The sequence below is a fragment of the Pristiophorus japonicus genome, unplaced genomic scaffold, assembly GCF_044704955.1.
Source record: "Pristiophorus japonicus isolate sPriJap1 unplaced genomic scaffold, sPriJap1.hap1 HAP1_SCAFFOLD_246, whole genome shotgun sequence".
Taxonomy (NCBI): domain Eukaryota; kingdom Metazoa; phylum Chordata; class Chondrichthyes; family Pristiophoridae; genus Pristiophorus; species Pristiophorus japonicus.
In genome coordinates, this window is record NW_027252188.1 from 638,190 (window position 1) to 665,179 (window position 26,990).

General features: G+C 49.4%; 2 protein-coding genes across 2 annotated transcripts in view; one reads left to right on the top strand and one right to left on the bottom strand.

The window, feature by feature from the left end:
* eif2b2 (eukaryotic translation initiation factor 2B, subunit 2 beta) overlaps window positions 1–4,452 on the top strand; it is a 9,976-nt gene extending 5,524 nt beyond the window's left edge. Inside the window, exons 3-6 of the mRNA XM_070871361.1 lie at window positions 1,558–1,692; window positions 2,148–2,285; window positions 3,565–3,631; window positions 3,997–4,452. Coding sequence (XP_070727462.1) covers window positions 1,558–1,692; window positions 2,148–2,285; window positions 3,565–3,631; window positions 3,997–4,154 — 498 coding nt within the window. The 3' untranslated portion in view covers window positions 4,155–4,452. The remainder of the gene's footprint in view (window positions 1–1,557; window positions 1,693–2,147; window positions 2,286–3,564; window positions 3,632–3,996) is intronic.
* The window catches only part of LOC139245919 (DNA mismatch repair protein Mlh3-like), a 36,519-nt gene continuing 13,926 nt past the window's right edge, over window positions 4,398–26,990 (bottom strand). Inside the window, exons 3-4 of the mRNA XM_070871366.1 lie at window positions 19,932–20,083; window positions 4,398–4,956 (exon numbers count right to left, since the gene is read on the bottom strand). Of these exons, the coding sequence (XP_070727467.1) occupies window positions 4,885–4,956; window positions 19,932–20,083 (224 nt within the window). The 3' untranslated portion in view covers window positions 4,398–4,884. The remainder of the gene's footprint in view (window positions 4,957–19,931; window positions 20,084–26,990) is intronic.

Consider the following 26,990-nt stretch of genomic DNA (forward strand, 5'->3'; position numbering starts at 1 on the left):
CCCTCACTCACCCCACCCCCTCCCCTCCCTCCCCTCACCCACCCCATCCCCTCCCTCACTCACCCCACCCCATCCCCTCCCTCACCCACCCCATCCCCTCCCCTCACCCACCCCCTCCCCTCCCTCACTCACCCCCTCCCCCCCTCACTCACCCCCTCCCCCCCTCACTCACCCCCTCCCCCCTCACTCACCCCCTCCCCCCCTCACTCACCCCCTCCCCCCCCCTCACTCACCCCCTCCCCCCTCACTCACCCCCTCTTCCCCCCTCCCCTCCCTCACTCACCCCCTCCCCTCCCTCACTCACCCCCTCCCTTCCCTACCTCCCTTCCCTCCCTCCCCTCCCTCCCTTCCTTCCCTCCCTCCTTCCCTCCCTCCCTTCCCCCCTCCCTCCCTTCCCCCCCTCACCCGCTCCTCTCCTCCCCCCTCACCCCCTCCTCTCCTCACCCCCTCCTCTCCTCACCCCCTCCTCTCCTCACCCTCCTCTCCTCACCCCCTCCTCCCCTCCTCTCCCCCTCCCCTCCTCCCCTCCTCTCCCCCTCCCCTCCCCTCCTCTCCCCCTCCCCCTCCCCTCCTCTCCCCCTCCCCTCCTCTCCCCCTCCCCTCCTCTCCCCCTCCCCTCCTCTCCCCCTCCCCTCCTCTCCCCCCTCCTCTCCTCTCCCCCCTCACTCCCCTCCCCCCCTACCTCCCCTCCGACCCTACCTCCCCTCCCTCACCCTCACCCACCCCCTCCCCTCCCTCACCCACCCCCTCCCCTCCCTCACCCACCCCCTCCCCTCCCCTCACTCACCCCTCCCCTCCCTCACTCACCCCCTCCCCTCCCTCACTCACCCCCTCCCCTCCCTCACTCACCCCCTCCCCTCCCTCACTCACCCCCTCCCCTCCCACTCACCCCCTCTTCCCCCTCCCCTCCCTCACTCACCCCCTCCCTTCCCTACCTCCCTCACCCCCTCCCCTCCTCTCACCCCCTCACCCCCTCCTCTCCTCACCCCCTCCTCCCCTCACCCCCTCCTCCCCTCACCTCCCCTCACCCCCTCCCTCACCACCTCCTCTCCCCCCTCCCACTCCCCCTCAACCCCTCCCCTCCCTCAACCCCTCCCTCCCTCAACCCCTCCTCCTCCCCCTCCCTCACCCCTCCCCCCTCCCTCACCCCTCCCCCTCCCACCCCTCACTCCTCCCTCCTCCTCCCCTCCCTCACCCCCTCCCTCCCCCTCCTCTCCGCTCCCTCCCCCTCCTCTCCCCCCTCCCTCAACCCCTCCTCTCCCCCCTCCCTCCCCTCCCTCACTCCCTCCTCCCTCACTCACCCCCTCCCCCCTCACTCACCCCCTCCCCTCCCTCACTCACCCCCTCCCCTCCCTCACTCCTCCCCTCCCCTCCCTCACTCCTCCCCTCCCCTCCCTCACTCACCCTCCCCCTCCCTCACTCCTCCCCTCCCTCACCCACCCCCTCCCCTCCCTCACCCAACCCCTCCCCTCCCTCACCCACCCCCTCCCCTCCCCTCACTCACTCCTCCCCTCCCTCACTCACCCCCTCCCCTCCCTCACTCACCCCCTCCCCCAGGCACGGTGCAGACTGCTGACCCCGGTTTCTGGGTTCCAGGGCCACGAGATGTCCGTTGCTCTGTCCGCAGCCGGGATTGAAACTACTGTCATTACCGACGCTGCCATCTTCGCCGTCATGTCTCGTGTCAACAAGGTAACAACCCCGGGGGCGACACAGTGAGGAGTGGGGGGGGGGTGCGGAGGCAGTGTGCGTGTGTGGGAAGAGGGGTCAGTGGGTGGGGGGGGAGGGGGAGTGCGGGGGCGGTGTGTGGTGGGGGGGGTACGGGGGCAGTGTGTGTGTGTGGGGAGGGAGGGCAGTGTGTGTGGGGGGGTGCGGGGGCAGTGTGGGGGGGGTGTGGAGGCAGTGTGGGGAGGGAGGGCAGTGTGTGTGTGGGGGGGTGCGGGGGCAGTGTGGGGAGGGAGGGCAGTGTGTGTGTGGGGGGGTGTGGGGAGGGGGGAGCAGTGTGGGGGGGGGTGTGGGGGCAGTGGGTGGGGGGGAGGAGGGGGGGTGCGGGGGCAGTGGGTGGGGGGAGGAGGGGGGGTGCGGGGGCAGTGGGTGGCTGCGATTGTGCGTCACGTTTCTGTACTGGTCCTGTGTTGTTTCTACAGGTGATCATTGGCACTAAGACCATCCTCGCCAATGGGGGTCTGCGAGCTGTGAATGGGGCACACACTCTCGCTCTTGCAGCTCGGCACCACTCCACTCCCGTTATAGTCTGTGCTGCAATGTTTAAACTATGCCCACAGGTAGGTCTTCTGCTCCCCCTTGTACTCTCGTTCTCTACAGATAAAGGCCAGCATCTCATTAAACTTTGATTATTTTCTGTACCTGTTCCTGACATTTTAATGATCGATGTACCTGGACCCACAAGTCTCTCTGGACCTCCAGTGTTTAATTTTCCAGCGCAGGGCACCATGGTGAGTTTGAAGCTGGCTATAAAAATTAAGCTGGTTCATTTCCGCGCAAAGACAATAATAGGCACACTTTAAAAACATTTCATCGTATTTTTTTTAATTTACTAAGAAACTAACTACTGTACCCCGATATAATTAGCAAATCATTCTGCATATTTATTAGTCGTTTTTAGTATTTAACTTAAAATCGGGTTACTCACAGGTGGATTCACACACTGATTAAAAATGCTTTTTTGTGATGATCCCATTTTCATCCCTATTAATCTAATTGCAGCAAGCTACCACTTTATATCAAGGAACTTATTTTAAAGCAAAATTGTTATTTAAAAATATTAAGTTTTAAAACGCTGCCCCATTGTGCTGGTTCATGGGAAACTTTGCGTTTGATGATATGCAAATGAGGCTGAGATAAAATGCGAGGAAAGAAATGTCTGAAAACGGGCGCAAAGATCGCTGATTGTGCCCAAAGCGGAAACTCTTGCCAGCTTTACTCTGTATCTAACCCCCTGTACCTGCCCTGGGAGTGTTTGATGGGACAGTGCAGAGGGAGCTTTACTCTGTATCTAACTCCCCTGTACCTGCCCTGGGAGTGTTTGATGGGACAGTGTAGAGGGAGCTTTACTCTGTATCTAACCCCGTGCTGTACCTGCCCTGGGAGTGTTTGATGGGACAGTGTAGAGGGAGCTTTACTCTGTATCTAACCCGTGCTGTACCTGCCCTGGGAGTGTTTGATGGGACAGTGTAGAGGGAGCTTTACTCTGTATCTAACCCCGTGCTGTACCTGCCCTGGGAGTGTTTGATGGGACAGTGTAGAGGGAGCTTTACTCTGTATCTAACCCCCTGTACCTGCCCTGGGAGTGTGGTGTGCTCCGTCTGATGGTGATGGATCATTCACCGCACTGTGTAGCGCTCTCTCTCTCTTACTTCCGCAGCAGGTGAATCCATCTCTCCACGTCCACAGCTAGAAACTCTTGTCTCCTGTCCCAGTCGATCGGGCTCTGGAATTATTAATGCTGAAGTGTAAGCACTGAGTCTCATCTCCTGCTCTGATGCAGTGAAGGCAAAGACCTGGCTTTGTTTGCTGTTTAATGTGCGTGTTTCTCGTTTGCAGTTCCCCAACGAAGAGAACACCTTTCAGCAGTTTGTCTCGCCGCAGGAGGTGCTCCCTTTCACAGAAGGTATGTATCCCTGGTCAGAGTTTGAGTCAGGCAGCAGTCCGTGTGATCTCCTTAGTGAGGGAGCTGATAATCCATTCACACCGTTAACACCAGGGCTCTGGAGTTGTCTGCTCTGTGACCAACTCCCCGCGCCCTCTCTCTCTCTCTCTCTCTCTCTCTCTCTCTCCCCCGCGGGTTGCCCTGCCGTTACATACTTCACCTCACAATGTGCCTGTAACATGGGGGGGGGGGGGACAAGCTGGGTCAGTTACTGACTGGTATTACACACTAACTGTTTGTTTGGGGAAGAGTCTCTGTGTTGTGATTCTCTCTCACTCCAGTTTCAGTTGATTGGTGACAGTCTAGCTGCTGTTTGTTTCCTGCAGGTGAGATTCTGTGCAAAGTGAGTGCTCACTGCCCTGTGTTCGATTACGTACCTCCGGAGCTCATCACCCTGTTCATCTCCAACATCGGGGGAAACGCTCCCTCCTACATCTACCGCCTGATGAGTGAACTCTACAACCCCGACGACCACAACATTTAACTGAATAAACCTCGCTGAGACCAACTCATTGTCTCCATTCGATCAGAAACTGTGCCCTGCCCACAGGCACCCCGCACACCCCAATGATCAGTTGTCTGAAGCTGAGTAAGCAGTCATTACTCAGTGACACATCATTCTGTCTCCACCCAGCAGAACACCTGGTCCCCGACAAAGGACTGGCTACAAAACCGAGCTGAGTGGAGACCCTCCCATCGCAACCTGAATAAAGAAACCTCAGCCCGCCCAGCTCCTTCACATTTATTGGAATAAATAGTTCATTAAAAAAAAACTTAAGTAATGTTCGAGTGTTCATAAAACAAAGCAGCAGGTATCACTGGGGGAGGGGAGGGGAAGGTGTGGGGGGGGGCGAGGGCGAGGGAGGGCGTGCAGTATACAAGGAGCAGTCCTGAGCACGGTGGTGGGGTTAGGTTAGGGCAATGAGTCCTGCCACCAATCCTTTTGACGTCCAGTGCCAAAGTTCAAAGGGAAAGGCCAGTGTACTTCACCAACCATCCTGGCCGCAGAACTCGGTGTAAAATATCTGAATAGACGACACCTTCCCATCCTCACCGAATCCACCACACAGCGGCTGCACAGGCCACACTGGGGCTTTATCCATTTCACAGCAGCGCAGACGGAAAACCGAATGGAGATGTGAGCAAGCGATGGTGGAGCACAGGTCATCAGAAGGAGCCGCAGACAGATTACAACCTCCCACAGCTCGGGACAGTCAAACTCTTTCACCACTCTGCCACACTTCACACAAATTCCGCAGCTTCTGTAAATTTGGTCTACGATGAACCTAGAGATCAGAATATACATGAAAATATAAGGCTGTTAAAGGCTGGAATCTAATCGAGTGGGGCAAAGAGAGAGTATGAAAATAGATTGGACAAGTGTGGATTGGTAGACAAATGGTGTTTAACAATTAGTATTAGTAAAACAAATGATATTGGAGCCATTAATGAGACAGAAAGCCAGTAAGTCCCCTGGACCTTATGGCCTACACCCTAGGGTTTTGAAAGAAGTAGCTGTAGAGATAGTGGATGCATTCCAAAATTCCAGATTCTTGAAAAGTTCCCAAGGATTGGAAGGTAGCTAATGTAACCCCACTATTTAAGAAAGGAGGGAGAGAAAACAAGGAACTACAGTTAGCCTGACATCAGTAATAGGGAAAATGCTAGAATCTATTCTTAAAGACGTGGTAACAGGGCACTTAGAAAATAATAATAGCATTTGGCAGATTCAACACGGATTTATGAAAGGGAAATCATGCTTGACAAATCTGTTATGTTTGCGGTAACTGGCAGAATAAGGGGGAACCGGTGGATGTGGTGTATTTGGGTTTTCAGAAGGCATTCAAATAAGGTGCCACACAAGAGGTTATTAAACAAAATGAGGGCTCATGGGATTGGGAGTAATATATTAGCATGGATTGAGGATTGGTTAATGGACAGAAAACACAGAGTAGGAATAAACGGGTCATTTTCGGGTCGACAGGCTGTAACTAGTGGGGTACCACAGGGATCAGTGCTGGGGCCCCAGCTATTCACAATCTATATCAATGATTTGGATGAGGGGACCAAATGTAATATATCCAAGTTTTCTGATGATACAAAGCTAGAACATACATAAGAGCAGGAATCGGCCATTTGGCTCCTCGAGCCTGCTCCGCCATTCAATAAGATCATGGCTGATCTGATCATGGACTCAGCTCCACTTCCTCGCCCGCTCCCCATAACCCTTTACTCCCTTATCGCTCAAAAATCTGTCTATCTCTGCCTTAAATATATTCAATGACCCAGCCTCCACAGCTCTCTGGGGCAGAGAATTCCACAGATTTACAACCCTCTGAGAGAAGAAATTCCTCCTCATCTCAGTTTTGGATGGGAATGTAAGTTGTGAGATGGATGCAAAGAGGCTTCAGAGGATATAGACAGGCTGAGTGAGTGGGCAAGACCATGGCAAATGGAATATAATGAGGAGAAATGTGAAGTTATCCACTTTGGTAGAAAAAATAGAAAAGCTGAGTATTTTTTAAATGGTGAGAGATTGGGAAATGTTGGTATTCAGAGGGACCTGGGTGACCTTGTACACCAATCACTGAAAGTTAACAGGCAGGTACAGCAAGTGATTAAAGCAAATGGTATGTAGGTAATGGCTCAGTGGGTTTAACACTCACCACTGAGTCACAGGGTTGTGCGTTCAAGTCCCGCTTGAGGAACTTAAGCATAAAAATCTAGGCTGACACTCCAGTGCAGCGCTGAGGGAGTGCTGCACTGTCAGAGGAGCCGTCTTTCAGATGAGACGTTAAACCGAGGCCCCGTCTGCCCCCTCAGGGAGACGTGAACGATCCCAGGGCACTATTTTGAAGAAGAGCAGGGGAGTTATCCCTGGTGTTCTGGCCAATATTTATCCCTCAATCAACATAACAAAAAACATTATCACATTGCTGTTTCTGGGAGATTGCTGTGGGCAAATTGGCTGCCTCGTTTTTCACATTACAACAGTGACTATGCTCCAAAAAGTACTTCATTGGTTGTAGAAACACATAAATTTACAGCGCAGAAGGAGGCCTTTTTGACCCATGGTGTCCGCGCCGGCCGACAAAGAGCCACACGGCCCTCGGTCAGCAGCCCTGAAGGTTACATATAAACTTATGAACAATGAACAATGGTGGAAATGTAAAGAGCAACCAGTGCGCCTCACACAACTGCGACACCCCTTATACTGAAACATTCTACATTCCACACCAACCGGACCCATGTGATCTCCTGGGAAAGGCAAAAACCAGATAAAAACCCAGGCCAATTTGGGGGGAAAAAATCCGGGAAAATTCCTCTGTAACCCATCCAGCCGATCGACACGAGTCCAGGAGATCGCCCTGGCCGTATTCTATTCCCTGCAGTACTTACCATTATATCTGCGCTGGCCAAATCTAATCCCAATGACCAGCTCTAGGTCCGTAACCCTGCAGGTTACTGCACTTTAAGTGACCATCCAACCATCTCTTAAACATAGTGAAGGTTTCTGCATCCACCACTCTTCCGGGCAGCGAGTTCCAGATCCCCACAACCCTCTGTGTAAAGAACCCCCCCCTCAAATCCCCTCTAAACCTTCCACCAACCACCTTAAAACTATGCCCCCTCATAATAGACCCCTCCACCAATGGAAATAGACCCTTACTATCCACTATGTCCAGGCCCCTCAATATATTGTACACCTCAATGAGGTCTCCTCTCAACCTCCTCTGTTCCAATGAGAACAAACCCAGCCTATCCAATCTGTCCTCATAACTAAGATTCTCCATTCCAGGCAGCATCCTAGTAAATCTCCTCTGCACCCTCTCGAGTGCAATCACGTCCTTCCTATAATACAGCGACCAAAACTGCATGCAGTACTCCAGCTGTGGCCTAACCAGAGTATTATACAATTTAAGCATAACCTCCCTGCTCTTATATTCTATGCCTCGGCCAATAAAGGCAAGCATTCCGTATGTCTTCTTAACCACCTTATCCACCTGGCCTGCTACTTTCAGGGATCTGTGGACAAGCACTCCAAGGTCCCTTTGTTCCTCTACACTTCTCAGTGTCCTACCATTTAATGTGTATTCCCTTCCCTTGTTAGCCCTCCCCAAATGCATCACCTCTGAATTAAATTCCATTTGCCACTGCTCTGCCCACCTGACCAGTAGATTGATATCCTCCTGCAGCCCATGACTTTCCTCTTCATTATCAACCATACAGCCAATTTTAGTGTCGTCTGCAAACTTCTTAATCATACTCCCTATATTCAAGTCTAAGTCATTGATATATACCACAAAAAGCAAGGGACCCAGTACTGAGCCCTGTGGAATCCCACTGGAAACATCCTTGCAGTCACAAAAACACCCATCAACCATTACCCTTTGCTTCCTGCCTCTGAGCCAATTTTGGATCTAACTTGCCACTTTGCCCTGGATCCCAGGGGCTTTAACGTTCGTGACCAGTCTACCATGTGGGACCTTATCAAAAGCTTTGTTAAAGTCCATATACACTACATCGTACACACTGCCCTCTTGGTTACCTCCTCAAAGAATTCGATCAGATTAGTCAAACACGATCTTCCCTTAACAAATCTGTGCTGTCCATCCCTAATTAATCCTTACCTTTCCAAATGTAGGTTTATCCTGTCTTTCAGGATTTTTTCCAATACTTTTCCCACCACTGAGGTTAGGCTGACAGGCCTGTAATTACACGGCCTATCCCTTTCTCCATTCTTAAACAAGGGTACTACATTAGCAGTCCTCCAGTCCTCCGGCACCATGCTCAAATCCAAAGAGGACTGGAAAATGATGGTCAAGGCCTCTGCTATTTCCTCTTTTACTTCGCTCAACAGCCTGGGATGCATTTCATCCGTGCCTGGGGACTTATCTACTTTCACCTTGACATCAAGGCAGCATTTGACAGAATGTGGCATCAAGGAGCCCTAGTCAAACTGTTGCCAATGGGAATCAGGGGGAAAACTTTCCACTGGCTGGAGTCATACCGAGCACAAAGGAAGATGGTTAGATGGTTCCAATGGCTAGAGGTCAATCAGCACAGCCCAGGGTATTGCTGCAGGATTTCCTCAGGGTTGTGTCCTAGGCCCAACCATCTTCAGTTGCTTCTTCAATAACCTTCCCTCCATCATAAGGTCAGAAGTGGGGATGTTCGCTGATGATTGCACAGTGCTCAGTTCCATTCACAATTCCTCAGATAATGGAGCAGTCCGTGCCCACATGCAGCAAGACCTGGATTGTAGTCTGGCATGCGAACAATGTGGCCTGCCCAGCACAGCTGGTCGAGTGTGGTCAGTGCTTCGATGCTGGGGATGTTGGCCTGATCCAGAACACTGACGTTGGTGCGTCTGTCCTCCCAGAGGATTTGTAGGATCTTGTAGAGACAGTGTTGATGGTATTTCTCCAGCGATTTGAGGTGTCTACTGTACATGGTCCATGTCTCTCAGCCATACAGGAGGGCGGGTATCACTGCAGCCCTGCAGACCATGAGCTTAATGCCAGATTTGAGGGCCTGGTCTTCAAACACTCTCTGCCTCCGGCGGCGCTGGCGCACTGAGGTGGTGTTGAACCTCATCGTCAGCCCTTGCTGATAATACGCTCCCAAGGTGTGGAAAGTGGTCCACGTTTTCCAGGGCCGCGATGTGGATCTTGATGACTGGGGGGGCAGTGCTATGTGGCGGGGTCACGTTGGTGGAGGACGTTTGTCTTATGGATGTTTTGTGTAAGGCCCATGCTTTCGTGAAGATGTTGACTATGACTTGGAGTTCAATCTCTGAATGTGCGCAGACACAAGCGTCATCCGCTTACTGTAGCTCGACGACAGAGGATTAGACCTGGCCTGGAAGCGACGAAGGTTGAACAGCTTCCCACTGGTTCTGTAGTTTAGATCCACTCCAGCAGGGAGCTTGTTGAGTGTGAGGTGGAGCATGGCAGCGAGGAAGATCGAGAAGAGGGTCGGTGTGATGACGCAGCCCTGCTTGACCCCGATCCGGATGTGCATTGGGTCTGTGGTGGATCCGTTGGTCAGGATCACGGCTTGAATGTCATCGTGGAGCAGGCGGAGGATGGCGACAAACTTTTGGGGACAGCAAGCAGTGATCCTGCTCCCCTCCACCACCTTAAACATTCACCCCCTCCCCCACCTTCAACATTCTCCCCCTCCACCACCTTAAACATTCACCCCCTCCACCACCTTCAACATTCTCCCCCTCCACCACCTTCAACATTCTCCCCCTCCACCACCTTAAACATTCACCCCCTCCCCCACCTTCAACATTCTCCCCCTCCCCCACCTTCAACATTCACCCCCTCCACCACCTTCAACATTCTCCCCCTCCCCCACCTTCAACATTCTCCCCCTCCATCACCTTCAACATTCACCCCCTCCATCACCTTCAACATTCACCCCCTCCACCACCTTCAACATTCTCCCCCTCCCCCACCTTCAACATTCTCCCCCTCCATCACCTTCAACATTCACCCCCTCCCCCACCTTCAACATTCACCCCCTCCACCACCTTCAACATTCTCCCCCTCCACCACCTTCAACATTCACCCCCTCCCCCACCTTCAACATTCACCCCCTCCACCACCTTCAACATTCTCCCCCTCCACCACCTTCAACATTCACCCCCTCCACCACCTTAAACATTCACCCCCTCCACCACCTTAAACATTCTCCCCCTCCACCACCTTAAACATTCACCCCCTCCACCACCTTAAACATTCACCCCCTCCACCACCTTAAACATTCACCCCCTCCACCACCTTAAACATTCTCCCCATCCAGCATAGAAACATAGAAAATATGTGCAGGAGTAGGCCATTCGGCCCTTCTAGCCTGCACCGCCATTCAATGAGTTCATGGCTGAACATGCAACTTCAGTACCCCATTCCTGCTTTCTCGCCATACCCCTTGATTCCCCTAGTAGTAAGGACTTCATCTAACTCCTTTTTGAATATATTTAGTGAATTGGCCTCAACAACTTTCTGTGGTAGAGAATTCCACAGGTTCACTACTCTCTGGGTGAAGAAATTCCTTCTCATCTCGGTCCTAAATGGCTTACCCCTTATCCTTAGACTGTGTCCCCTGGTTCTGGACTTCCCCAACATTGGGAACATTCTTCCTGCATCTAACCTGTCTAAACCCATCAGAATTTTGCTTTCTTAACCGCCTGCTGTTCCTGGATGCCAACCTTCAATGACTGATGTACCATGACACCCAGGTCTCGTTGCACCTTCCCTTTTCATAATCTGTCACCATTCAGATAATAGTCTGTGTCTCTGTTTTTACCACCAAAGTGGATAACCTCACATTTATCCACATTATACTTCATCTGCCATGCTTTTGCCCACTCACCTAACCTATCCAAGTCACTTTGCAGCCTCATAGCATCCTCCTCGCAGCTCACACTGCCACCCAACTTAGTGTCATCCGCAAATTTGGAGATACTAGGGGACCGAGGATCTAGTGAGAAGGAGGAACTGAAGGATATCCTTATTAGGCAGGAAATTGTGTTAGGGAAATTGATGGGATTGAAGGCTGATAAATCCCCAGGGCCTGATAGTCTGCATCCCAGAGTACTTAAGGAAGTGGCCCTAGAAATAGTGAATGCATTGGTGATCATTTTCCAACAGTCTATCGACTCTGGATCAGTTCCTATGGACTGGAGGGTATCTAATGTAACACCACTTTTTAAAAAAGGAGGGAGAGAGAAAGCGGGTAATTATAGACCAGTTAGTCTGACATCGGTAGTGGGGAAAATGTTGGATTCAATCATTAAGGATGAAATAGCAGCACATTTGGAAAGCAGTGACAGGATCGGTCCAAGTCAGCATGGATTTATGAAAGGGAAATCATGCTTGACGAATCTTCTGGAATTTTTTGAGGATGTAACTAGCAGAGTGGACAAGGGAGAACCAGTGGATGTGGTGTATTTGGACTTTCAAAAGGCTTTTGACAAGGTCCCACACGAGAGATTGGTGTGCAAAATTAAAGCACATGGTATTGGGGGTAATGTACTGACGTGGATAGAGAACTGGTTGGCAGACAGGAAGCAGAGAGTCGGGATAAACGGGTCCTTTTCAGAATGGCAGGCAGTGACTAGTGGGGTGCCACAGGGCTCAGTGCTGGGACCCCAGCTATTTACAATATACATTAACGATTTAGATGAAGGAATTGAGTGTAATATCTCCAAGTTTGCAGATGACACTAAACTGGGTGGCGGTGTGAGCTGTGAGGAGGACGCTAAGAGGCTGCAGGGTGACTTGGATAGGTTAGATGAGTGGGCAAATGCATGGCAGATGCAGTATAATGTGGATAAATGAGAGGTTATCTACTTTGGGGGCAAAAGTACAAAGGCAGAATATTATCTGAATGGCGGCAGATTAGGAAAAGGGGAGGTGTAACGAGACCTGGGTGTCATGGTTCATCAGTCACTGAAAGTTGGCATGCAGGTACAGCAGGCGGTGAAGAAGGCAAATGGCATGTTGGCCTTCATAGCTAGGGGATTTGAGTATAGGAGCAGGGAGGTCTTACTGCAGTTGTACAGGGCCTTGGTGAGGCCTCACCTGGAATATTGTGTTCAGTTTTGGTCTCCTAATCTGAGGAAGGATGTTCTTGCTATTGAGGGAGTGCAGCGAAGATTCACCAGACTGATTCCCGGGATGGCTGGACTGACATATGAGGAGAAACTGGATCAACTGGGCCTTTATACACTGGAGTTTAGAAGGATGAGAGGGAATCTCATAGAAACCTATAAGATTCTGACGGGACTGGACAGGTTAGATGCAGGAAGAATGTTCACGATGTTGGGGAAGTCCAGAACCAGTGGATATAGTCAAAGGAAAAGGGGTAGGCCATTTAGGACCGAGATGAGGAAAAACTTCTTCACTGAGAGTGTTGTTAATCTGTGGAATTCCCTGCCACAGAGAGTTGTTGATGCCAGCTCATTGGATATATTCAAGAGGGAGTTAGATATGGCCCTTACGGCTAAAGGGATCAAAGGGTATGGAGAGAAAGCAGGAAAGGGGTACTGAGGTGAATGATCAGCCATGATCTTATTGAATGGCGGTGCAGGCTCGAAGGGCTGAATGGCCTGCTCCTGCACCTATTTTCTATGTTTCTATGAGAGTGCTGCCCACTGAGCCACAGCCAACACACATTTCAGTTAAAGATTTTGCCTTAGCTCAGCCTCTGTCGGACCACACACCAGACAACATTTTATCTGGGTTAGGGATGTGCTCACGTACTGGTCCCAAATGTTCCTGAACATTATAAACAATCCCTGCTGGAAACATTTCCGGTTTTGGAGAAGCAAGTGCAAGTCAACTACTGAGCGAGTACAGCTGGAACGGAACTCCAAAATAACCCTGTCGTTTTTAAACACACATTCTTAAAAGAGGTCATTTTATCTTTATGAAGATTTACTATTCCCACGCTTCATGTATTCATAAGAACATAAGAACATAAGAATTAGGAACAGGAGTAGGCCATCTAGCCCCTCGAGCCTGCTCCGCCATTCAACAAGATCATGGCTGATCTGGCCGTGGACTCAGCTCCACTTACCCGCCCACTCCCCGTAACCCTTAATTCCCTTATTGGTTAAAAATCTATCTATCTGTGACTTCAATACATTCAATGAGCTAGTCTCAACTACTTCCTTGGGCAGAGAATTCCACAGATTCACAACCCTCTGGGAGAAGAAATTCCTTCTCAACTCGGTTTTAAATTGGCTCCCCCGTATTTTGAGGCTGTGCCCCCTAGTTCTAGTCTCCCCGACCAGTGGAAACAACCTCTCTGCCTCTATCTTGTCTATCCCTTTCATTATTTTAAATGTTTCTATAAGATCACCCCTCATCCTTCTGAACTCCAATGAGTAAAGACTCAGTGTACTCAATCTATCATCATAAGGTAACCCCCTCATCTCCGGAATCAGCCGAGTGAATCGTCTCTGTACCCCCTCCAGTATATCCTTTCTTAAGTAAGGTGACCAAAACTGCACGCAGTACTCCAGGTGTGGCCTCACCAATACCCTATACAGTTGCAGAAGGACCTCCCTGCTTTTGTACTCCATCCCTCTCGTAATGAAGGCCAACATTCCATTCGCCTTCCTGATTACCTGCTGCACCTGCAAACTAACTTTTTGGGATTCATGCACAAGGACCCCCAGGTCCCTCTGCACCGCAGCATGTTGTAATTTCTCCCCATTCAAATAATATTCCCTTTTACTGTTTTTTTCCCCAAGGTGGATGACCTCACACTTTCCGACATTGTATTCCATCTGCCAAACCGTCGCCCATTCGCTTAACCTATCTAAATCTCTTTGCAGCCTCTCTGTGTGCTCTACACAACCCGCTTTCCCACTAATCTTTGTGTCATCTGCAAATTTTGTTACACTACACTCTGTCCCCTCTTCCAGGTCATCTATGTATATTGTAAACAGTTATGATCCCAGCACCGATCCCTGTGGCACACCACTAACCACCGATTTCCAACCCAAAAAGGACCCATTTATCCCGACTCTCTGCTTTCTGTTCGCCAGCCAATTCTCCATCCATGCTAATACATTTCCTCTGACTCCGCGTACCTTTATCTTCTGCAGTAACCTTTTGTGTGGCACCTTATCGAATGCCGAAAAGTGTGAGGTTATCGACCTTGGAAAAAAAAACAGTAAAAGGGAATATTATTTGAATGGGGAGAAATTACAACATGCTGTGGTGCAGAGGGACCTGGGGGTCCTTGTGCATGAATCCCAAAAAGTTAGTTTGCAGGTGCAGCAGGTAATCAGGAAGGCGAATGGAATGTTGGCCTTCATTGCGAGAGGGATGGAGTACAAAAGCAGGGAGGTCCTGCTGCAACTGTATAGGGTATTGGTGAGGCCGCACCTGGAGTACTGCGTGCAGTTTTGGTCACCTTACTTAAGGAAGGATATACTAGCTTTGGAGGAGGTACAGAGACGATTCACTAGGCTGATTCCGGAGATGAGGGGGTTACATTATGATGATAGGTTGAGTAGACTGGGTCTTTACTCGTTGGAGTTCAGAAGGATGAGGGGTGATCTTATAGAAACATTTAAAATAATGAAAGATAGAGGCAGAGAGGTTGTTTCCACTGGTCGGGGAGACTAGAACTAGGGGGCACAGCCTCAAAATACGGGGGAGCCAATTTAAACTGAGTTGAGAAGGAATGTCTTCTCCCAGAGGGTTGTGAATCTGTGGAATTCTCTGCCCAAGGAAGCAGTTGAGGCTAGCTCATTGAATGTATTCAAGTCACAGATCGATAGATTTTTAACCAATAAGGGAATTAAGGGTTATGGGCAGCGAGCGGGTAAGTGGAGCTGAGTCCACGGCCAGATCAGCCATGATCTTGTTGAGTGGCGGAGCAGGCTCGAGGGGCTAGATAGCCTACTCCTGTTTCTAATTCTTATGTTCTTATGTTCAATTGGTCTGCCATTTCTTTGTTTCCCGTTATGACTTCCCCTGATTCTGACTGCAGGGGACCTACGTTTGTCTTTACTAACCTTTTTCTCTTTACATATCTATAGAAACTTTTGCAGTCCGTCTTAATGTTCCCTGCAAGTTTCCTCTTGTACTCTATTTTCCCTGCCCTAATCAAACCCTTTGTCCTCCTCTGCTGAGTTCTAAATTTCTCCCAGTCCCCAGTTTCGCTGCTATTTCTGGCCAATTTGTATGCCACTTCCTTGGCTTTAATACTATGCTTGATTTCCCTTGATAGCCACGGTTGAGCCACCTTCTCTTTTTTATTTTTACGCCAGACAGAGATGTACAATTGTTGTAGTTCATCCATGCGGTCTCTAAATGTCTGCCATTGCCCATCCACAGTCAACCCCTTAAGTATCATTCGCCAATCTATCCTAGCCAATTCACGCCTCATACCTTCAAAGTTACCCTTCTTTAAGTTCTGGACCATGGTCTCTGAATTAACTGTTTCATTCTCCATCCTAATGCAGAATTCCACATATTATGGTCACTCTTCCCCAAGGGGCCTCGCACAACGAGATTGCTAATTAATCCTCTCTCATTACACAACACCCAGTCTAAGATGGCCTCCCCCCTAGTTGGTTCCTCGACATATTGGTCTAGAAAACCATCCCTTATGCACTCCAGGAAATCCTCCTCCACCGTATTGCTTCCAGTTTGGTTAGCCCAATATATATGCATATTAAAGTCACCCATTATAACTGCTGCACCCTTATTGCATGCACCCCTAATTTCCTGTCTGATGCCCTCCCCAACATCACTACTACTGTTTGGAGGTTTGTACACAACTCCCACTAATGTTTTTTGCCCTTTGGTGTTCTGCAGCTTTACCCATATAGATTCCACATCATCCAAGCTAATGTCCTTCCTAACTATTGCATTAACCTCCTCTTTAACCAGCAATGCTACCCCACCTCCTTTTCCTTTTATTCTATCCTTCCTGAATGTTGAATACCCCTGGATGTTGAGTTCCCAGCCCTGATCATCCTGGAGCCACGTCTCTGTAATCCCAATCACATCATATCTGTTAACATCAATTTGCATAGTTAATTCATCCACTTTATTGCGGATACTCCTTGCATTAAGACACAAAGCCTTTAGGCTTGTTTTTTTAACACCCTCTGTCCTTTGTCAGGGAGTTTATATATGGAATAACAGATACCCTGGTTTTAATTATAGGCTAGAATCTAATCGAGGGGTTCGGGTGATTCATATATGGAACAGATACCTGGGAGTGAGTTAAAGGCTGGAATCTAATTGAGGAGATCCGGCGGGGGGGGGGGGGGGCGGTGGGGGGGGGTTATATATAGAATAACGGATATCCAGGAGTGAGTTACTGCCAGGTACAGCAAACAATTAGGAAGGCAAATGTATGTTGGCCGTTATTGCAAGGGGTTTGCAGTCTAAGGGTAAGGAAGTTTTGCTGCATTTATACAGGACTTTGGTGAGACCTCACCTGGAGCTCTCCGCACAGTTTTGGTCTCCTTACCTAAGGAAGGATATACTTGCCTTGGAAGGTGTGCAACAAAGGTTCACGGGATTGATTCTTGGGATGAGAGGGTTGTCGTATAAGGAGAGAAAGAGAAGAATTGGCCTATATTCCTTGATTTTAGAAGAATGTGAGGTTCGGTGGTTTATATGTTTCTCATTGAAATGTATGAAATTCTCAGAGGGCTTGACAGACTAGAAGCGGAGAGGCTGTTTCCCCGGGCTGGAGAGTCTCAAACTAGGGGGCATAGTCTCAGGATAAAGGGTCTCTCATTTTGAACTGATGAGGAGAAATGTCTTCACTTAAAGAGTTGTGAATCTTTGGATTCTCTACCCCAGAGAACTATGGGTGTCAGTGGTTGTGTATATTCAAGAATATTGACAGATTTTGGACACTGAGGGAATCAAGGGATATGGGGATCGGGCGGGAAAGTGGAGTTGAGGTCAAAGATCAACCGTGATCTTATTGAATGGCAGAGCAGGATCAAGGGGCCGTATGGCTTACTCCTGCTCCTAATTCTTATGTTCTTATATGTATAACACTATCCACACGGTAAATCTACATACCATGATACACAGTATATATACAGTACATGCACCCTACAAGGCACAAGTCAGGAGTGTGTTGGAATACTCTCCACTTGCCTGGATGGCGCAGCTCCAACAACACTCGAGAAGCTCGACACTATCCAGGACAAAGCAGCCGCTTAATTGGCCCCCCATCCACCACCTTCAACACTCACTCCCTCCACCACCGGCGCCCCCTGGCTGCAGTGTGTACCATCTACAAGATGCACTGCAGCAACTCGCCAAGGCTTCTTCGGCAACACCTCCCAAACCCACGACCTCTGCCCCCTAGAAGGAAAAGGACAGCAGTGAAAAAGAAGGGTGGTAAGAGAAGGGATAACCAGCCGTGGATAACCAAGGAAATAAAAGAGAGTATCAAATTAAAAACCAATGCGTATAAGGTGGCCAAGGTTAGTGGGAAACTAGAAGATTGGGAAAATTTTAAACGACAGCAAAGAATGACTAAGAAAGCAATAAAGAAAGGAAAGATAGATTACGAAGGTAAACTTACGCAAAACATAAAAACAGATAGTAAAAGCTTTTACAGATATATAAAACGGAAAAGAGTGACTAAAGTAAATGTTGGTCCCTTAGAAGATGAGAAGGGGGATTTAATAATGGGAAATGTGGAAATGGCTGAGACCTTAAACAATTATTTTGCTTCAGTCTTCACAGTGGAAGACACAAAAACCATGCCAAAAATTGCTGGTCACAGGAATGTGGGAAGGGAGGACCTTGAGACAGTCACTATCACTAGGAGGGTAGTGCTGGACAGGCTAATGGGACTCAAGGTAGACAAGTCCCCTGGTCCTGATGAAATGCATCCCAGGGTATTAAAAGAGATGGCGGAAGTTATAGCAGATGCATTTGTTATAATCTACCAAAATTCTCTGGACTCTGGGAAGGTACCAGCGGATTGGAAAGCAGCTAATGTAACGCCTCTGTTTAAAAAAGGGGGCAGACAAAAGGCAGGTAACTATAGGCCGGTTAGTTTAACATCTGTAGTGGGGAAAATGCTTGAAACTATCATTAAGGAAGAAATAGTGGGACATCTAGATAGGAATAGTGCAATCAAGCAGACGCAACATGGATTCATGAAGGGGAAATCATGTTTAACCAATTTACTGGAATTCTTTGAGGATATAACGAGCATGGTGGATAGAGGTGTACCGATGGATGTGGTGTATTTAGATTTCCAAAAGGCATTCGATAAGGTGCCACACAAAAGGTTACTGCAGAAGATAGAGGTACGCGGAGTCAGAGGAAATGTATTAGCATGGATCGAGAATTGGCTGGCGAACAGAAAGCAGGGATAAATTGGTCCTTTTCGGGTTGGAAATTGGTGGTTAGTGGTGTGCCACAGGGATCGGTGCTGGGACGACAACTGTTTACAATATACATAGATGACCTGGAAGAGGGGACAGAGTGTAGTGTAACAAAATTTGCAGATGACACAAAGATTAGTGGGAAAGCGGGTTGTGTAGAGGACACAGAGAGGCTGCAAAGAGATTTGGATAGGTTAAGCGAATGGGCAAAGGTTTGGCAGATGGAATACAATGTCGGAAAGTGTGAGGTCATCCACCTTGGGAAAAAAAAACAGTAAAAGGGAATATTATTTGAATGGGGAGAAATTACAACATGCTGTGGTGCAGAGGGACCTGGGGGTCCTTGTGCATGAATCCCAAAAAGTTAGTTTGCAGGTGCAGCAGGTAATCAGGAAGGCGAATGGAATGTTGGCCTTCATTGCGAGAGGGATGGAGTACAAAAGCAGGGAGGTCCTGCTGCAACTGTATAGGGTATTGGTGAGGCCGCACCTGGAGTACTGCATGCAGTTTTGGTCACCTTACTTAAGGAAGGATATACTGGCTTTGGAGGGGGTACAGAGACGATTCACTAGGCTGATTCCGGAGATGAGGGGGTTACCTTATGATGATAGATTGAGTAGACTGGGTCTTTACTCGTTGGAGTTCAGAAGGATGAGGGTTGATCTTATAGAAACATTTAAAATAATAGACAAGATAGAGGCAGAGAGGTTGTTTCCACTGGGCGCGGAGACTAGAACTAAGGGGCACAGCCTCAAAATACGGGGGAGCCAATTTAAAACCGAGTTGAGAAGGAATTTCTTCTCCCAGAGGGTTGTGAATCTGTGGAATTCTCTGCCCAAGGAAGCAGTTGAGGCTAGCTCATTGAATGTATTCAAGTCAAAGATCGATAGATTTTTAACCAATAAGGGAATTAAGGGTTACGGGGAGAGGGCGGGTAAGCGGAGCTGAGTCCACGGCCAGATCAGCCATGATCTTGTTGAATGGCGGAGCAGGCTCGAGGGGCTAGATGGCCGACTCCTGTTCCTAATTCTTATGTTCTTATGTTCTTATGTAGGCGCATGGGAACACCACCACCTCCAAGTTCCCCTCCAAGTCATACACCATCCCGACTTGGAAATATATCGGTCGTTCATTCATCGTCGCTGGGTCACAATCCTGGACAGCACTGTGGGAGCACCTTCACCACACGGACTGCAGCGGTTCCAGGCGGTAGCTCACCACCACCTTCTCAAGGGCAATACAATGACACCCACATCCCATGAACGACTAAAAAAACACAGTACAGGCACTAGACCCTGTGTAAGTTGCTGCTCCACACTGTGTACAGTAATGGATGTAGAGCTCTTGTTCCCATACCTCTTTGTCCGTCTCCAGGTGATGCAGGTCTGCCAGGGGTAGCATGGAGGGCCTGCCGTGAGCACACTGAAAGGGCAGGTCGCAGCTCGCCAGCGATTCCATTAGGCTCCCACACTCTTCCACACTCAGTCCATCTCCAAATTTCACAGCACCTGCCAACATCACACAAAAGACCATGGTTAGTCAGGATGTGATGTTAGCCATAGCTCAGTGGGCAGCACTCTTGCCTCTGTGTCAGAAGGTTGTGGGTTCAAGTCTCACTCTAGAGATTTGAGCACAATAATCTAGGCTGACACTGCAGAGCAGTACTGAGGGAGTGCTGCACTGTCAGAGGGGCAGTACTGAGGGAGCGCCGCACTGTCAGAGGGGCAGTACTGAGGGAGTGCTGCACTGTCAGAGGGGCAGTACTGAGGGAGCGCCGCACTGTCAGAGGGGCAGTACTGAGGGAGCGCTGCACTGTCAGAGGGGCAGTACTGAGGCAATGCTGCACTGTCAGAGGGGCAGTACTGAGGGAGCGCCGCACTGTCAGAGGGGCAGTACTGAGGGAGCCCCGCACTGTCAGAGGGACAGTACTGAGGGAGCGCCGCACTGTCGGAGGGACAGTACTGAGGGAGCACCGCGCTGTCGGAGGGGCAGTACTGCGGGAGTGCTGCACTGTCGGAGGGGCAGTACTGCGGGAGTGCTGTAGTGTCGGAGGGGCAGTACTGAGGGAGTGCTGCAGTGTCGGAGGGGCAGTACTGCGGGAGTGATGAACTGCTGCAGGGACAGTACAGAGGGAGCGCCGGACTGTCGGAGGGGCAGTACTGAGGGAGCGCCGCACTGTCGGAGGGGCAGCACAGAGGGAGTGCTACACTGTCAGAGGTGCCGTTAGATGAGACGTTAAACCAAGGCCCTGTCTGCTCTTTCACGTGGAAGTAAAAGATCCCATCACATTTTTTCGAAGAAGAGCAGGGGAGTTATCCTCGGTGTCCTGGCCAATGTTTATCTCTCAATCAACATCACTAAAACATGATCTGGTCATTATCATAAGAACATAAGAATTAGGAACAGGAGTAGGCCATCTAGCCCCTCGAGCGTGCGCCGCCATTCAACAAGATCATGGCTGATCTGGCCGTGGACTCAGCTCCACTTACCCGCCCGCTCCCCGTAACCCAAAATTCCCTTATTGGTTAAAAATCTATCTATCTGTGACTTGAATACATTCAATGAGCTAGCCTCAACTGCTTCCTTGGGCAGAGAATTCCACAGATTCACAACCCTCTGGGAGAAGAAATTCCTTCTCAACTCGGTTTTAAATTGGCTCCCCCGTATTTTGTGGCTGTGCCCCCTAGTTCAAGTCTCCCCGACCAGTGGAAACAACCTCTCTGCCTCTATCTTGTCTATCCCTTTCATTATTTTAAATGTTTCTATAAGATCACCCCTCATCCTTCTGAACTCCAACGAGTAAAGACCCAGTCTACTCAATCTATCATCATAAGGTAACCCCCTCATCTCCGGAATCAGCCTAGTGAATCGTCTCTGTACCCCCTCCAAAGCCAGTATATGCTTCCTTAAGTAAGGTGACCAAAACTGCACGCAGTACTCCAGGTGCGGTCTTACCTATACCCAAAACAGTTGCAGCAGGACCTCCCTGCTTTTGTACTCCATCCCTCTCGCAATGAAGGCCAACATCCCATTCGCCTTCCTGATTACTTGCTGCACCTGCAAACTAACATTTTGGGATTCATGCACAAGGACCCCCAGGTCCCTCTGCACCTCAGCATGTTGTAATTTCTCCCCATTCAAATAATATTCCCTTTTACTGTTTTTTTTCCCAAGGCGGATGACCTCACACTTTCCGACATTGTATTCCATCTGCCAAAACTTAGCCCATTCGCTTAACCTATCCAAATCTCTTTGCAGCCTCTCTGTGTCCTCTACACATCCCGCTTTCCCACTAATCTTTGTGTCATCTGCAAATTTTGTTACACTACACTCTGTCCCCTCTTCCAGGTCATCTATGTATATTGTAAACAGTTGTGGTCCCAGCACCAATCCCTGTGGCACACCACTAACCACTGATTTCCAACCCAAAAAGGACCAATTTATCCCGACTCTCTGCTTTCTGTTCACCAGCCAATTCTCTATCCATACTAATACATTTCCTCTGACTCTACGTACCTCTATCTTCTGCAGTAACCTTTTGTGTGGCACCTTATCGAATGCCTTTTGGAAATCTAAATACACCACATCCATCGGTACACCTCTATCTACCATGCTCGTTATATCTTCAAAGAATTCCAGTAAATTAGTTAAACATGATTTCCCCTTCATGAATCCATGTTGCGTCTGCTTGATTGCACTATTCCTATCTAGATGTCCCACTATTTCTTCCTTCATGATAGTTTCAAGCATTTTCCCCACTACAGATGTTAAACTAACCGGCCTATAGTTACCTGCCTTTTGTCTGCCCCCTTTTTTAAACAGAGGCGTTACATTAGCTGCTTTCCAATCCGCTGGTACCTCCCCAGAGTCCAGAGAATTTTGGTAGATTATAACGAATGCATCTGCTATAACTTCCGCCATCTCTTTTAATACCCTGGGATGCATTTCATCAGGACCAGGGGACTTGTCTACCTTGAGTCCCATTAGCCTGTCCAGCACTACACCCCTAGTGCTAGTGATTATCTCAAGGTCCTCCCTTCCCACATTCCTGTGACCAGCAATTTTTGGCATGGTTTTTGTGTCTTCCACTGTGAAGACCGAAGCAAAATAATTGTTTAAGATCTCAGCCATTTCAACATTTCCCATTATTAAATCCCCCTTCTCATCTTCCAAGGGACCAACATTTACTTTAGTCACTCTTTTCCGTTTTATATATCGGTAAAAGCTTTTACTATCTGCTTTTATGTTTTGCGCAAGTTTACCTTCGTAATCTATCTTTCCTTTCTTTATTGCTTTTTTAGTCATTCTTTGCTGTTGTTTAAAATTTTCCCAATCTTCTAGTTTCCCACTAACCTTGGCCACCTTACACGCATTGGTCTTTGATTTGATACTCTCCTTTATTTCCTTGGTTATCCACGGCTGGTTATCCCTTCTCTTACCACCCTTCTTTTTCACTGGAATATATTTTTGTTGCGCACTATGAAAGAGCTCCTTAAAAGTCCTCCACTGTTCCTCAATTGTGCCACCGTTTAGTCTGTGTTTCCAGTCTACTTTAGCCAACTCTGCCCTCATCCCACTGTAGTCCCCTTTGTTTAAGCATAGTACGCTCATTTCTGACACAACTTCCTCACCCTCAATCTGTATTACAAATTCAACCATACTGTGATCACTCATTCCGAGAGGATCTTTTACTAGGAGATCATTTATTTTTCCTGTCTCATTACACAGGACCAGATCTAAGATAGCTTGCTCCCTTGTAGGTTCTGTAACATACTGTTCTAAGAAACAATCCCGTATGCATTCTATGAATTCCTCCTCAAGGCTACCCCGTGCGATTTGAGTTGACCAATCGATACGTAGGTTAAAATCCCCCATGATTACTGCCGTTCTTTTTTCACAGGCCTCCATTATTCCCTTGATTATTGTCCGCCCCATCGTAAAGTTATTATTTGGGGGCCTATAAACTACGCCCACCAGTGACTTTTTCCCCTTATTATCTCTAATCTCCACCCACAATGATTCAACATTTTGTTCATTAGAGCCAATATCGTCTCTCACAACTGCCCTGATATCATCCTTTATTAACAGAGCTACCCCACCTCCTTTCCCTTCTTGTCTATCTTTCCGAATCGTCAGATACCCTTGTATGTTTAATTCCCAGTCTTGGCCAACCTGCAACCATGTTTCTGTAATGGCCACCAAATCATACCCATTTGTAATGATTTGTGACGTCAACTCATTTACTTTATTTTGAATGCTGCGTGCGTTTAGATAGAGTGTTTTAATCCTAGTTTTTAAACCATGATTTCTAGTTTTGACCCCTCCTGCAGCCCCTTTATATTCATTGGCCCTTTTTGTTTTTTGCCTTGGGTTTCTCTGCCCTCCACTTTTACTCATCTCCTTTCTGTCTTTTGCTTTTGTCTCCTTTTTGTTTCCCTCTGTCTCCCTGCATTGGTTCCCATCCCCCTGCCATATTAGTTTATCTCCTCCCCAACAGCACTAGCAAACACTCCCCCTAGGACATTGGTTCCGGTCCTGCCCAGGTGCAGACCGTCCGGTTTGTACTGGTCCCACCTCCCCCAGAACCGGTTCCAATGCCCCAGGAATTTGAATCCCTCCCTGCTGCACCACTGCTCAAGCCACGTATTCATCTGCGCTATCCTGCGATTCCTACTCTGACTAGCACGTGGCACTGGTAGCAATCCCGAGATTACTACTTTTGAGGTCCTACTTTTTAATTTAGCTCCTAGCTCCTTAAATTCGTCTCGTAGGACCTCATCCCTTTTTTTTACCTATGTCGTTGGTACCAATGTGCACCACGACAACTGGCTGTTCACCCACCCTTTTTAGAATGTCCTGCACCCGCTCCGAGACATCCTTGACCCTTGCACCAGGGAGGCAACCTACCATCCTGGAGTCTCGGTTGCGGCCGCAGAAACACCTATCTATTCCCCTTACAATTGAATCCCCTATCACTATCGCTCTCCCATTCTTTTTCCTGCCCTCCTGTGCAGCAGAGCCAGCCACGGGGCCATGAACTTGGCTGCTGCTGCCCTCCCCTGATGAGTCATCCCCCTCAACAGTACCCAAAGCAGTGTATCTGTTTTGCAGGGGGATGACCGCAGGAGACCCCTGCACTACCTTCCTTGCACTACTCTTCCTGCTGGTCTTCCATTCCCTATCTGGCTGTGGACCCTTCACCTGCAGTAAGACCAACTCGCTACACGTGCTAATCACGTCATTCTCAGCATCGTGGATGCTCCAGAGTGAATCCACCCTCAGCTCCAATTCCCCAACGCGGTCCGTCAGGAGCTGGAGACGGATACACTTCTCTCACACGTAGTCGTCAGGGACACTGGTGTCATCCCTGAGTTCCCACATGGTACAGGAGGAGCATATCACGTGACCGAGCTCTCCTGCCATGACTTAACCCTTAGATATACTTAAATTGGCAACAACAATGTTAACAGGTTACTTACTGATATAAAAAAGAAAAAGAAAAGCTACTTACCAATCACCAGCCAATCACTTACCCCCTTGGCTGTGACGTCACCTTTTGATTTCTTTCTACTTCTTTTTTGCCTTTTCTCCCCGCTGTAGCTGCACAAGCTCCGCCTCTCCACGCACCTGGGCCTGTATAGGCCGCTCCGACACCACGCACTCCCGCCTCTCGGACTGCCGCCGCCTCTCCACGCACCTGGGCCTGTATAGGCCGCTCCGACACCACGCATTCCCGCCTCTCGGACTGCCGCCGCCTCTCCACGCACCTGGGCCTGTATAGGCCGCTCCGACACCACGCACTCCCGCCTCTCGGACTGCCGCCGCCTCTCCACGCACCTGGGCCTGTATAGGCCGCTCCGACAGCACGCACTCCCGCCTCTCGGACTGCCGCCGCCTCTCCACGCACCTGGGCCTGTATAGGCCGCTCCGACACTCCCGCCTCATCACATTGCTGTTTGTGGGAGCTTCCTGTTCACAAAGTGGCTGCCGTGTTTCCCACACTACAACAGTGACTGCACTGCAAAAGTACTTCATTGGCTGTAAAGCACTTTGGGTCAAGGCACGAGAAAATTACAGTCTGTCCTTTTCTCTTTCATGTGCAGCCCAGCTCTGTAGCCAGAGGACATTTACAGTGTGGGCCAAGCACGTGACCGGACCAAAGTTACTGGGATCACTGGCAGCTGTTCTACTAGTTCCCGAACACACCGCAGACCAAATTCTCCGCATCTTCACCAAACCGCCAATGTGTAACATCGCCTGTGCCCGCCCCTGCCTCAGCTCAGCTGGTTCTCAAACCCTCACCTCCACACTCAACAATTCCAACACACACTGGCCAACCTCGCACCCTGAGGGAGAGGAGAAACAGTGTGTCAGTGTACGGGGGGGGAAGTGTGTCAGTGTACAGGGGGGGGGAAGTGTGTCAGTGTACAGGGGGGCGGGGGGCAGTGTGTCAGTGTACGGGGGGGGGCAGTATGTCAGTGTACAGGGGGGGGGAAGTGTGTCAGTGTACAGGGGGGCGGGGGGCAGTGTGTCAGTGTACGGGGGGGGGGGGAGTGTGTCAGTGTACAGGGGGGCGGGGGGCAGTGTGTCAGTGTACGGGGGGGGGGGGGGGAGTGTGTCAGTGTACAGGGGGGCGGGGGGGGGGGGGGGAGTGCGTCAGTGTACGGGGGGGGGGGAAGTGTGTCAGTGTACGGGGGGGGCAGTATGTCAGTGTACGGGGGGGGCAGTGTGTCAGGGTATGGGGGGGGGGCAGTGTGTCGGTGTAAGGAGGGGCGGACAGTGAGTAAGTTTGCTGAGAACATAAAAACTGAATGCAAAAGCTTCTTTCGATACATGAAGAGAAAAAGATTAGTGAAGACAAACGTAGGACCCTTGCAGTCAGAATCATGTGAATTTATAATGGGGAACAGAGAAATGGCAGACCAATTGACAAATACTTTGGTTCTGTCTTCACTGAGGAAGACGCAAATAGCCTTCAGGAAATACTAGGGGACCGAGTGTCTCGCGAGGAGGAAGAACTGAAGGAAATCCTTATTAGTCAGGAAATTGTGTTCGGGCAATTGATGGGATTGAAGGCTGATAAATCCCCAGGGCCTGAAACTTTGCATCCCAGAGTACTTAAGGAAGTGGCCCTAGAAATAGTGGATGCATTGGTGATCATTTTCCAACAGTCAATCGACTCTGGATCAGTTCCTATGGACTGGAGGGTAGCTAATGTAACACCACTTTTTAAAATAGGAGGGAGAGAGAAAACGGGTAATTATAGACCGGTTAGCCTGACATCAGTAGTGAGGAAAATGTTGGAATCAATTATTAAAGATGTAATAGCAGCGCATTTGGAAAGCAGTGACAGGATCGGTCCAAGTCAGCATGGATTTATGAAAGGGAAATCATGCTTGACAAATCTTCGAGTTT